The 13,624-nt window shown below is 46.6% G+C and overlaps 1 protein-coding gene across 1 annotated transcript; it reads left to right on the forward strand.

Moving 5' to 3' along the window:
* The first annotated feature begins 3,735 nt into the window (after positions 1-3,735).
* On the forward strand, positions 3,736-4,212 carry LOC119446289 (isocitrate dehydrogenase [NADP] cytoplasmic-like). Its single transcript, XM_037710690.1, has one exon. It carries the CDS (start codon positions 3,736-3,738, stop codon positions 4,210-4,212), a length of 477 nt encoding a protein of 158 aa, XP_037566618.1.
* The last annotated feature ends 9,412 nt before the right edge of the window (positions 4,213-13,624 follow it).

Raw genomic sequence — 13,624 nt, forward strand, 5'->3', positions numbered from 1 at the left:
GACATGGCGGCAATTACTTCTACATGAACTGTAGGCCGACTACCTTTTGACTAATCTGTATTAGCTGTATATCTTCTTGAACATATTTTGGGGAATTGTTGTATATGTGCTGTTTTAATGTATTACGTGTGTCCAATATACGTCTGATGTGTGTTTGTGCTCCCGCGTGCTGCTTCTATCTCTTTCTGGAGTGATCCTGCACCCAATAACATCACACCCTCCACTACGGCGTGCCTCTTAATCAGAACTGGTTTTGGCATATAAATCCCCAGAAAGATGAAGATGACTTCTATCGCCACGCCGCCACAGTATGTTTGCACGTCGGATGCCTCACTGCAAAGCATGCGCCGCCCCAGACGCTTGCCGCCCCCACTAAACCGTATTCTGGTACACTATAGCCGAACCGCCGCCACGACTGGTCTTGAGCGCAGTGCATAGATGGAGTAAATGGAGAAAGCAAGCTTCTCGTTCCTCCGTGGTGCAGAGTAATGCGCTGCTGCGAGGTGGCCAGTTGAGAACATGCGTGCAATAATGGATGGACGCAGTGCTATATTTCAGCCGCGTGACGAATTATCTTTCCAGTCATCGTTTTACCAATTCGCCTTTGACGAATCAGCAAGTGGCGAACGCGCTTACACCGCGCTGAAAGCATTAATTACATTGATTTAGGTAAGTAAGACAATGGCATCCTTTGGTTTGAGGCGACTTCGGTCTTTCTGGACTTTTACATTCCGTTGACACAGCACAAATTACGACGGAAGAAGAAAAGGGAAGTACATAGGAGTAGCACTGCTACCTTCCAGCTGCGCCGGGGCAAGAGATTTTGCAGAGTCGAAACGCGTGATGATAACTCGCTGCCCGTTACATGGACACCAACAGAAATTCCGAGCCCGGCCCGGGCCCGCGTCGAAATACCGGAGCCCGGCCCGGGTCCGGGTCAAAAAGCCCATGCTGTGCCCGAGCCCGGCCCGAGCCCGTCAAAAAACTGCCCTACCGGGCCCGACCCCGCATACGGGCCGGGCCGGGCCGGGCCCGGGATTTCAGGTAAGCCCGAGCCCGTGTAGTGCTCTAGTCTGTTCTCCTTGGCTTAAGGTGCTAATTATAAATGCAAAGAGATCATAGCAATGTGTGCTACTCTCGCAGAACCACAAAAAGAGACAATTGATTTGAGAATGCAAAAAACGCCTGTGTCCGTTGCATTGGGGGCACATTAAATATCTCCTGGTGGTCAAAATTAATCCGGAGTCCCCCACTACGGCATGCCTTGTAATCAAATTGTGGTTCTGGCAAGAAAAAAACCCCCAGAATTCCATTAGTGAAAGACCGCAAGAGGGGTACCTGCTTGAAGCGAGCTTGAGAGAAGTTTCTGAAACAGGCGAAACCTCGAACAGCCAAGTCCCTGGAAAAGCGGTCTCAAAGAAATGTGTTTCTTGTCAGTCTCTGCTGTTCCAAGTTTGCGGCTGCTTTTGCTTATGAATAGAAAACGTATGCATCGTTAGAAAAAAGTGTGATCGAAGCAAGCTTTAAACAATTTGTGCTATCTCCGTGCTTTTTTTATAGCTTCAAAAGAAACTGTGCTAGCCTCGTCTTGTCTGCCGGATTTGGCGAATTTTAAAGGTTCACAGGCGGACAGGTGTAGGTGGTGCGACAACGTGCAGTTCACAGTAGAGTGATTTAAGCGCTATCACACCGCCGGTAATGTGTAGTAGTTCCGCACAATATCAATGGAGCGGGGACACTACAATCCAATCTTTTCTCACAAAGTTCCAAAGAATGAAGTGGGTGGTCTATAATACTTCTTTGCCATAAAATTTTTCCAAAGATTTGTTTGTTTTAAACATGCATTTGAAGCATTTCTGATCATGAAAATTTTATTTATTTTCCTCAAAAAACGGTAAAAATGGTTTAAGGATCTAAAGGGCCCCAGGAGGCCAAAATTTATCCGAGGCCCTTTACTATACCATTGCTGATGCCTTTGCGTTACTCTGCGGCAATAAACTCAATCAGCCAATCAAGCTTCAAGTGAAAAAACTGGAACACAATGCACAGGTGACCTGGAGGTGAAGCTGAGCAACCAGCTGGAGCGTGGCACCGTCATTTCGCTGTCGTCGCTATTTCGACATTCGCTACGTCCTGCTTCCCCTCCGCAATTACAACTCTGTCGGCCGCCAGTGGTTATTAGTAGTACCTCGAAGCCTGCGTTCTGAAATCTGCGCATCGTTCCACTCTGATTCACGGTGTGCACACTCGGGACTTTTCAAAACCTTACAGCGCCTCCGACAACGCTACTACTGGCGAAGAATGTGCAACTACGTTCAAAAGTTCGTTCGCTCATGCCCCGGCTGCCAGCGCCGAAAAACTTCACATCAGCTCTCGCCAGGTGGTCTGCAGCCTCTACATTGCCCTAACCGGCGGTTCGGTCTTGTTAGAATTGATCTGTATGCACCACTTCCTTTGACATCAGCTCGTAACCGCTAGGCCATTGTTGCAGTCGATCATCTCACACGATACGCCGAAACGGTCGCCCTATCGGCAGCTACAGTGTGCGACGTTGCCATATTCCTGCTTCGCTGATTCATTCTGCAGCATGGTCCACCTCAAGATCTGCTCAGCGATCGCGATCGCGACCTCAAGATCTGCTCAGCAATTTTTACTTCCGATGACCTAGAGCGCCAGAGGAGCACTCGCGGTGACGCCATTTCACGGTCACCTTCGATCCGTGAGCGCTCGTGTGGTTCTCAGTCCCTTTCACTGCCCCTAGCCTCTCATCAATCTGGTTCCGAAGATGATGGCCCTTATCGTGTCCTCGAACGCGCATCTTCTGTAAACTATGTAATAAAACCAGTTGAGCCATCTTCAGACATGCGCCGCCATGGACGAGACATTGTCCATGTCCGAACGTTTAAAGTCTTACTACGACCCACACACCGTGACGAGATGTTAGGTCGCCCGACGGCTCCCTTATCACTCCCGGGGGTGGTTCTAGCGATGTAGAGATCCGCTAGTGGGTTCAGCTCTACTGCATCAAAACGCTAGTGGGTCGAGCACTCTTGCTTGGCAATGGCTCTCGCACTTGGAAGCTGTCACTGCCCTGACCGTTGACGTTGCGCTGCTCCGAGCTCTGCCCAATAAACATCTTGAGAATATTTTCGTCCTTCTCCTGTCTTGCACATTTCTCTTGCAAGCTTTAGTTTTATTTCAACACCTTGATTCAATCCTGCACGATTACTCTGTGATTTCTATTTTTAACACTTATATTGCCCTTTATTTCTTCATATGATATTGCATTCCTTTAATTGTACCGCCCGCTTCTTGGCCCACCCCTAGTGATGGGTATGTGCCATATTGAGGAAATCATCATCACCATCCTTCTTGGAGCATGCAATCTGCAGGTATTCCAAGCAGTGAAATGCTGTGCCCCGAATTTTAGAAGGTGTTAATGAATAATTTTCTTTAATCTTCAGTGATTCAGGCAACAAACTTGCAATGGACTGATGTATATTTGAAGTGCTTAACCTGAATGCATGCTACCATGCTAAATGTAATCTTAAACGTAAAAACTTCTTTTTTTTGTTGGCCGCGTGAGGAACGATCAGCTCGTGGTCACGAGAACGACTACCGCGAGACGAACGCGCCCGTTTTTCAAGACCTCTAGCCCGCTGTTCTGACCTGCTCTCTGTTGCGCCCTTGGAGAAACTCATTCACGGGCCCGTAGTATAGGTGTGGGGCGACGACATGGCGCGCGTCGTCGGGCACCTGCTCCAGGAGAGTATCATCGAGCCGTGCGTGGACACCGACCAGAGAGCGTTCCATCTGTCAATCGAACATCGCAACCAGACCAACGACAATGTTATCCTGGAGGCCGCCCAGGCGCTCAAGTTGCATAACGTGGGCGTCAAGTGCGCCACCATCACGGCGGAGAAGGACGTTGCCGAGAAGTACCACTTGAAGCGCACGTGGATGTCGCCCAACGCCGCCATTCGCAACGCCCTTGGCGGTGATGTGTTCCGGAAGCCCATTGCCTGCCGCAACGTCCCTCCGCTCATGAATCAGTGGCGCAGGTCCATCATCACTGCGTGCCACGCGTTCGGCGACCAGTACAACAGCCAGGACTTCGTGGTCCGCGGAACCGGCACGCTCCAGATCAAGTACTCGCCCTCCATCGGAGCTCCCTGCAACCTTGACGTAAGTGTCGGCAAATTTAATACGTAGCAGATGTACGGGCACTTAAAGAGCAGCTCACCGGGTTTTGGCATTGCAAAGAAACAAGCGCGGCCAGGGCGTAAATCACGCACCGGCTGTTGTCTGAAAAGTATCAACCGCTGCACTGCGCCACAACTATGCAAAAACAGCTGAAATTTCAAAGGAAAGCCCGTGCGCGAGCACTTTCACTTGAAGGAGCTCCCCCTTCCTGTTGGAGAATCCAGTTAACATGCATAATCATCTGTGCTTCAATCTCAATGCGTGAAATGCGACCGATTATGGCACGTGACTTCAGTAAATCATCCAATGCAGAGCGGTAAAAACCACCCCTGGTGGAACGCAGCGCAGCAAACATACAAAAAAAAAACATTCACCGACCATTAGAATACTCCCTAAAGTGAATTTTGAGCGCAGCTCCTAAGGCGTTTTGAATTGGGGGTATATTGCGGGAACGAATTCGATACTGACCAAAAGGGTCCTCTTGACGGCGGCGCTAAGCCTCTGCTGGGGCAGCTCGTTTAGCAGCTGTGGCAAATGTGCTTCTACCGGCTCCGTCGCTCATTGTTGAGAATGACCTGGCTGACACTATTTAGTATTGTGATTATATTGTAACGTGGCAGTAACAGTTCAGAACGACAGCGTCGAAACTGTGAGGTACAAATGTAACTTTTTGTTAAGCCAACTTGTCCCCAGCAAAACAAGTAACACTGACGCGCAACGATAGCGGCAAGCAGAGTCGGCGATCGTCGGAAATCTGCGGTTCATGCGCATCGGCTTTTATGCATGACTCGTCGAATTTGTCAGTGTAATCGCTGGTGCCCGCGTGGCTTCCAGAAAGTATTGCACAATTCGGGTCGCGCATACAGTCAGATTACGAAAAGCGTTGATGACAACAGCGAACGCATAAAACCATCGATAACATTCGATAAACTTCTCATAAATGCAGGAACGTCGTCCATCGAGGGATGATGTTTATCATTTGTTAGCCGTTAAAAGCAGTGGCCGAAGCAAGACAAAGTGAACAAAAGACGCATGGTACTCTGGCGCCATCTCCTAGCCATCGTCGCAGAACAAGTCCTGCGCAGCGCTACGCTTTTCTTCTCACGCTTTCGCCATACCATCCTCCTCGCGCTCTCTTGCTATCACCGCCTTTCGATCGTTCCCCTCTGCACTCCACGTTGCATTTTTAGTCATTCGCTGTTGCGCTCATTCGCTCGGTTACGTCGACGCTCGCTGAGGGAACGGGCGCTTAGGAGCTGCGCTCTGAAGGTAAAAAAACTGAGCAGCCCTGAATTCCGTGTGTGCACTGTTTCGTACAAAGAATCATTTGCGACGCTGTGCACTGAACGGATAACAAATGCTCGCTTTCGTGCCTTAACCTAGAACCTAGAGTTAGTCAAAGACAAAACAAGAGTGCTACTATATATATATATATATATATATATATATATATATATATATATATATAAACTTTCAAATAAATACTGAAGCATTTGCCGCATTATAGCGAGTGTCCAGTGCCTACAGAAGGTGGTACAGAAGGCCCGTGCACCGTACGTAACGTAATGCGTACTGAGTGTGCATGTTCACTGTATACGCTCATATAATAGTATGCCACTTTAGTCGCACGTACGCAGAAACTTTGCGCACGCAAATACGTAGTTAGAATTCCACGTGTTTGCGTGCGCAAAGCTTCTGCGTACGTCAAACTAAAACTGTCAGTGTCTAATATAAAGCATGTACCGTACCTCTCGAGGAAGGAAGTATATTGTTACTACGCGCTGAAATACTCACGTCAGCAGGCAGCACCCGCTGTTTAATATTACCCTAATGTGCTTTTAAGTAAAATGTGGTGGCCATTTTCAGATTTGTAGTTAGTTTTAAGTCCATCAGTGATCGCACAACTCTAAACGTGCACTCAAAGTTAAAGTGAGACGGACGCGAAACCATTCTGTTGTACAAATTGGAGCAACAGATGGTGTAGCAATGCAAGTGTGCATCCTAATGTTTGTGGAACGCACAATGCATCCCGTCCTTGTTACCATGTTAATTACTACTCAACAGGGTTACGTTAACGCGTGTTAATGGAGCTGGCGCCGTTTTGTTCCGCATTCCTCTTTTATTGCGCGTCAGCTACTGCCTGCAGGGATAGTCTCGGGTATACACCAAACGAATGTGTAGGCCTCTCCTGAGCAGAGATTTGAGGCTGCGCTTTTTAAAGTCTAATTAGCCCTATATTTTGTATTTTGTCGTGATGCCTACCAAATTTACCGGTATATGACTGCTGGATCAACAGTGTGTGAAAATATCCTATGTATGATATACGGGGTGATCATTTTTGAGTTTTACTAAATTTTCAAAAATCATATGTTGCAGAACGCATAATTGCAGTCTTTGAGCTCGATCATTCAGAAAAGCAGGCATTACTTGCACGGGAAATGTAAACACATATTTAACTAATTTACAAAAACTCTCTAAAAAACTTTTTCATTAATTACTTTACGGCACATGCTGCCATGTAAGCAATGTAGCTGGTGAATTTGCTAGGCGTATACACTTGGAATGAATTTACAGAATCACTCCGCATTGGGGATATGCGCCATCATAGCCGCCGTAAAAAGGCGATGTAGTTCCCCTTTTCTTTTTGACAAAAAGCTATTTTATTGTTTGCAGCACAGAAGCAACTGGAGCGCCAAAATTGTAAATAATTATCTAAGAATTATTTAGTCAACTTCGGTTATTGAGTGGCATATGTGTTTCAATTTCTCTTGCTAGTATGGCCGCCTTCTTCATATAATCCCGCTCAAGGACAAGGATAATGCAATCTGCCACAGGCGATGTTTAAAAAACACCGTAAAACCTTAGAATGGCCCTCCCGTAGTTGCAACTGACGAGACAACCTATTGTGCAACCACCCTGCACTTTGAGATACGTTATAACAAACGATTCTAGCGGAAAATATCCATTCGACGTAAAACTGGACGCTTTGACATTCGGTAGTCTAGTCACCCTCTGTGACAAATGCCACCGACAAACTGAATTTGGAGCGGGCTTTAAATTTTGAAGTGATTTTTCTCCGACGAGGTTCCTGATAATTTTCCTAGCGATGGACTTTTCTGTCAGCAAGTTTGATGCCGCCGCATTGTACGTTCCTACTTCTGGCGCGTTGATGCACAACCATGCATCGAAGTGCATAATTCTTCTCTACTCTAATTTGTATGTTAGCTCAGCATCAACACTGAACACGTTTTATGAGGAAAGAAAAACGCAGGTAATTAGGCTATGGCAAATATCTACTTCCTGACCCATCCGAAACTGTTCATAAAGAAAGCGAGCCGTAAGCATCTGGATATCACCGAGCACGCTGCATGCGGATGAAAGTTGAAGCATGGCGTCAACACTCCCGCTTCATAAAATTATTCAGTAATAACCATGCATTCAGAAACACGCGCATCTTTTATAACGCAGCCGCGGTAATTGTTTCAATAACACGTGCAAGATTATGCTAAAAAAAGATCGTTCGTCGTTAAGCGCGCCCGCTGCTCTCGCTTGTGTGTGCCTGCTCCAGTTAGAACACGAGACAGCTCCACTGTTGCCCGCAATACTGCCTGTACATATAGTACAGAGACCAAGCACGCTTGTCTGCAGTGGTCGAGTTGCCGGCTGCTTAACTGCGCCAGCATCGCCTACACGTAGCTCCTGTGTTCGAGATCTGTTCGTTACGAACGCGTTGGTCACGCGTGGCGGCATGGTCGTGCGTCGGCGTGTCCTTTACTGTGGTAAACATTTATCAGTTACCTACCGGAATAGCACTGTGTTTGAACAGCGCTGTCCTTGAAGCACCATGGATATTCTTCCACCCCGCTCGTATCACCAGAAACAAAAACAAAATAAGGAAACGATCAATTACCGCTGGTTCTAACGATGAACAACATCGGCTTTGAATAGGATGCTTTAAAATAGTTTGAGAAGTGCAGAAAATCGGCCTCGTTTGTGTGACATATGGTAAGTCCGTCGGAAAAACATGCACATCGTCTGCTGCTAACTTGTGTTGTACGCTCCGTCTGGTCCTATTTCTCGCGCTTCAATTGCAGTATCTCTAACATGCACCATACTCCACGACGGGGATTCTATTGGCACGTAAAAAAAGCTGCTTTAACGGCTCATTTTCTGTACTCACAAAGCGGTTTTAACAGGACTCAATAAAAACAGCGTCTGGTAATTGTAAGAACTCTTCTTTTGTGGTTGAAGTTGGGGCTCAAAAGCGCACAAGGGCCACCGGAGCAACCAACACCGCGGTTGGTCGTCTTCTCCAATCTTGCGGAGAAAACGAATTGCCCGCAATCTGAGAGCGCCTAAAAAATCTTCTCGTGGCACAATATAACTGGCATAAAGTACAATATTCGTTCTTCATTTATTTACCTTACGCTTCGAAAGTGCAAAATGCTTCATTAATTACTGAACCGTGGATATCATCCCCTTTCACCATCCAGAAATCCCTGGTCGAAGATCGCGTCAGTGCGAAGTCAGAGCGCCAGTATAAGGATCTCCAAACATGAACTTGAAAATTTTTGAAGTTCCTTATGATCAAATGTACTGCACTATAATGTGGACAGTCCTGAAGACTAATAAACAACTCCGCGGCTTCCAAGTTTGACAACACGTTGTAAGTTGCCTCGATACTGTCCACTTAGTTCAAGCGGCCATGAACAGTCTTTCCTCTCTTCAAACACCACAATCCTGATAAAAAACTAGCGGCCGCCAAATATACTGCGTGGTCTGATATCGGGGTGCAGTACTTCTTTGTAGGAGTGTGTCCAGAGTCATACAAGAAATGTCGGATAACTATCATCTCACCCATAATCCCAACTGCAACTTAGGATAAGTTCGCGTGCTTGCAGGTGCACAAAGTATAACAGCCGTTAATTATCAATGTTCAGTAGCGTTCAAGTGAAAACAAATCACGAACGTTGCTTATGTAAGCGTTACATAGATTATATGCATGAGGATGCTACATCGTGTGAAGCATTTTGTAGAGGATCGAGCTGCTTACCGCAGTCATAACTGTAGGCTGAGGAGTCCGCGATTTTTCTTACGTGAGATGGTAACCATGCATGCGCCGAAGGTCGATGAAGGAACTCTGAAGTGCATTTAATTCGCATACTAAAGGAGTCATTTGGGTCGTAATAAGATCGTAAGAGCACGATAAAAATAAACAGTGTCATCGCGTTCGTTTTAAGCAGGGTGCAGTGGTGATATTGTGTGTTTATATTAGCCAAAAATTAGATTATTTTTGTTTGGAACATTCTAGAAGACTCCGTGGTCACTGCTAAATCCGTCACTTCTAAATTAAATCAGAGTATTAGGCGCCAGGAATTTTAAAATATTTGCCCCAAGGCATTAGGACATCTACTATTCCTTTATATTTGAGCAGAGGGGCCTGTATGGTTTAGAAAAAAAAGTCGCAGTTTCGTCCGAAAGGTGAAGCATCGATTGCGATAGCAAATAAATACACTGGTATACACAGTAAGGATAATAGTTTTATCGGCCGTTTAAACCTGCAAACGTTCGCATACTAACTAAATTAACAAGCATGGTGTGAGCACTCACAGGTACACATGAACACATCACACTAGATGAGTGCAGACACTCGTGGTCAAAACGGTGGCTTGAGGAAGTGCGCCAACAGCAGCAAGCGAAGCATGCCGTCTATCGGGCTGTCTATCGCTTCAACGCAAACTGAGCGGCGAGAATGCAGCACGCGCAAAGGCATGAGCCGTCGAAGCGCAAAACTCTGCTCTGAACGCAAACCCCTTCCAAGATTGGCGCGTACTTTAGTGGGCCGCGCAGCCGCGGAACAACGAAGTTACGGCGGGAGTGCAGCGCCGCCCCCTCCATCCCCTCCCACTGGAACCTAGCACGCCACGTAAGACGGCGCACGTCCTTCCCGCTTTCCTACCTTGCGCGCGCGAGATTGAGCCGCGATTTTCGGTTGCCCTGACACACTTTCATTCGCACATACAGCATACGGCGTGCGGCGACAGTCTTATCTCCCTTGGAATTTATACGGAACATCACGGCGACGTCGAAGCCAACGGCAAAAAAAAAAAACTGCGCTGGCGCTGGTAGAGCGGCCGCTGCAGTCGGCTCGCTCACTCGCCTGTATGTACCGCATGCCGACGTTTGCAATTTCCAGGAGGTTTCGCTTTGTTTCAGCTAGACGCTGGAAACACTTGTTTTGTGACCTTCGACGGCCTTTTTGTGGCCGGCGTTCGTCAACAGCTACTCAGGGGTGTTCGTTGGCGGGACAGCAAGCGACGAACATTTACCCGAAGAGGCGGGCGCCATCTTGCCTTTGAGGAATCCGTGAAGCGTGCGATGGTCTGGCATGTGCGAAAACTAGAACGGGGAAAATAAAGATACAATGAAATACTAGTAGCTGACTGTTAGGTATCGTTTCGAATTAGGTGGCGTAAAAAACAAAATAATATTGTTTTCTATTCCGCACTTAACAAAACGTGAACGGCGGGACTACTTCCGGCAGCGGTCAAATAGGCGCGCTGTGGCTCCGTATCTTTCGCTTCATAGCCAAGAAATGTTGTCCCCCATATAATATAGACTTTCATACAATAATTACTGAATGAAACTGTATGGTATATACTACGTCTAAACACGTTGTTTTAGACGTCACGTAAAAGAGTGCAGGAGTAAGCGAACATTTGTTTTTCATTGTTTATAAACAAATGCACGTCTCTTTACTTTTACGATTAATTTTCTAATAGAACATTGCGTTGTAAAATGACACCCACTATCCCGTCAACAAGCAGAAGGCAGCCGCAGAGCTCACAGCGCCACTTGTCTTTGCGAACCAAGTTCGAATCAATCACCCGCGAATCCCCGCAGTGCATACACACTGTTTTTGCCGTTTGGTGTGTTTGCCGTTGGCTTCGACGTCGCCGTGATGTTCCGTATAAATTCCAAGGGAGACAAGACTGTCGCCGCACGCCGTATGCTGTATGTGCATGGTGCAGTCCGGCAGAGCGTCACAGCAGCATTACAGTGTTTGGGCAGCGGCGCCTCGCGAGTGATTCAGCGACCGCAAACTATGCTGACCTGTTTCCTATTTCCTACGTTGCAGTTTCTTTTTACTTTGCTCTTCACGTCGACGAAGTGGAAGCGTCAAGGGTAAACGATACACAGCAGAGGTGACGCATCGCTCGCCTGCCCAATGTTTGTCAGATTTTTCACCAACACACCCTCGTGTTCTTACTTTCACTGCCTCTGTTTTACGCTTTAAGCAGTAACAAGTTTCTTGCTGCACATACAAGCACCGTGTACGCCAGACTTTCCTTATGGCATGAACCGCCATAAAATTATGGGAGCGTACAACGCGTCCCGCACTCTTCGGGAGGTCAGTAGTCGCGGGCCTTGCTAGAAAGAGAAAATTTTGTTCTTAAATAAATAGTCCCAACTTTTACCCCCTCCGTTATTACTAAGTGTCATTACAGGTATTAGTAGGTTAAGCTAAACGTTGAATCTTTGGAAGGAAAGCCTACTGCCTATGGACGCGACAAGTCCAACCGGAGTGCTCGCTCACCTAACGCGTTAGGGAATGTTTGAGCGCTGCTGTAAACGTCAACGTGCACATCTAGGTCATATAACACTACAGGCGGGCAGCAAGATGATGCACATATTCGGCGTAAAACTCCACCGGTACACCTGTGAGGTGTGTATAACCCTCGAAAGCGCTCTCCTGAAACAAGGGCGTGCGGTCGTGAGTACTGCGACAAACAAGTAACAGTTGAGCAACTTGTGTTTTAAAAGTTGTAAAGCAAGGATTATTCATTCTTGCATAACGTTTTACGTTATCATCTTTACTTATTATCACCCGCTGTGAAAAGGAGGAATACTGCACGACTGTCCCTGACATGCAAGGCGTTCATTCTACAGATTCTGAAACACAGTGATTTCGGTCTACAATGGCACGTTAGTATGATTCCGCCGAAGAGGGCAAAATTTCCCGCAAACATTATTTTGTCCGTGGCTATTGTCGTGGCGCGGTAAATTGCGTACAGCGTTGCATGCGCATTCATCTCACCCATTTGAGTTCCTTCACTCCCACCTGGCCACAGCAACAACCGGGAGACCACGGTCCAGATAAAACAGGGGAACAAAACGCAGAGACAAACGCAAACCTGCCCACACACACCATAACAAAGGCGCCATTGTGCCACGACAACGTGGCCACTACAGCGCAAAAATCGTGAAACAGTAAAGATAACATACCATGACTACGTCATTTCCTCCACACTTTTCTCCTAGCGCGCTGAGGGTGTAGGGACTCTCCTCAGTTTTTTCCTTCCTCCATGCGGCGAAGGCTCGACTAAGAACAGCTCCGCTGTTAAAATTGAATGCAAAAATTTTCAACGGCATTTTACGGGTGTTAGTTATACGCAATCATTTTTATATGTGCGTTCGGTATATCCGGGCTCGACTGTATGTGATTGTGGTTACGTCTATAACGTGGTGCTCAGCTTTCCTGGTGTGATCTCATTTCTGCCACAAGTACTGGTATTTTAAATATAGCTCAATTTACTGCGCGTTCAATAACCATCCATCTTAATTGTTTTGTTCTTGCAATTTGTGTTGATTATTGTATGTGCGATATGTTTCATAATGAATTGAAATATTCATTAGACACTTCAGTGATGCTTTTAAATCTAGGAGTCGTGTGGCATATTTTGCCAACTGCTCCAAAAACACCAATAGCTGCTCCAAACTTGCGTTTTTAATGCTCCAAAGTGGCATTTTTCAGCTCCGAAATCTGGGCCGGTGTAACGTAAAGCTATTCCAATCTGTTTTCAACAGCGGAGCTGTTTAAGTCGAGCATTAATTAGTCCGTAACGTGCAAACAGAAATTGGGGACCGATCCTGGCAGTTGTGCAGAAAGGGTCCAAGCGCAATGGCACATACCCCACTAGCGAAGCTGAGCCTGGCTACGTATAGATAGGCACAGTTGGGACTACTTAAGCTAAGTCAGTCATCGATAGCCAATCAATAGCCAGTGAATAGCTCATCGATATTCCATGAATAATTAATAAATCCAGGAAAATGCTGGGGATGACTTGGTAGTGCTTAGCTTAGCACAAATACATGGCCAATACTTCCCGCAAACTTTGCCCTCTTCGGTGGAATCATACTAACGTGCCATTGTAGATCAAAATCACTGTGTTTCAGAATCTGTACAATGAACGCCTTGCATGTCATGGACAGTCGTGCAGTATTCCTGCTTTTCACAGCGGGTGATAATAAGTAAACATGATAACGTAAAACGTTATGCAAGAATGAACAATCCTTTCTTTAGCCAATCAATAGCTAATCGATAATCTATCAGTAATCAATAGATTGCGGAAAATGCTGG

This window comes from Dermacentor silvarum, chromosome 1, assembly GCF_013339745.2.
Source record: "Dermacentor silvarum isolate Dsil-2018 chromosome 1, BIME_Dsil_1.4, whole genome shotgun sequence".
NCBI classification, from domain to species: domain Eukaryota; kingdom Metazoa; phylum Arthropoda; class Arachnida; order Ixodida; family Ixodidae; genus Dermacentor; species Dermacentor silvarum.

Excerpts from the sequence above, each read along its gene's own strand:
- LOC119446289 (XM_037710690.1), top strand. The coding sequence starts at position 3,736 with ATGGCGCGCGTCGTCGGGCACCTGCTCCAGGAGAGTATCATCGAGCCG.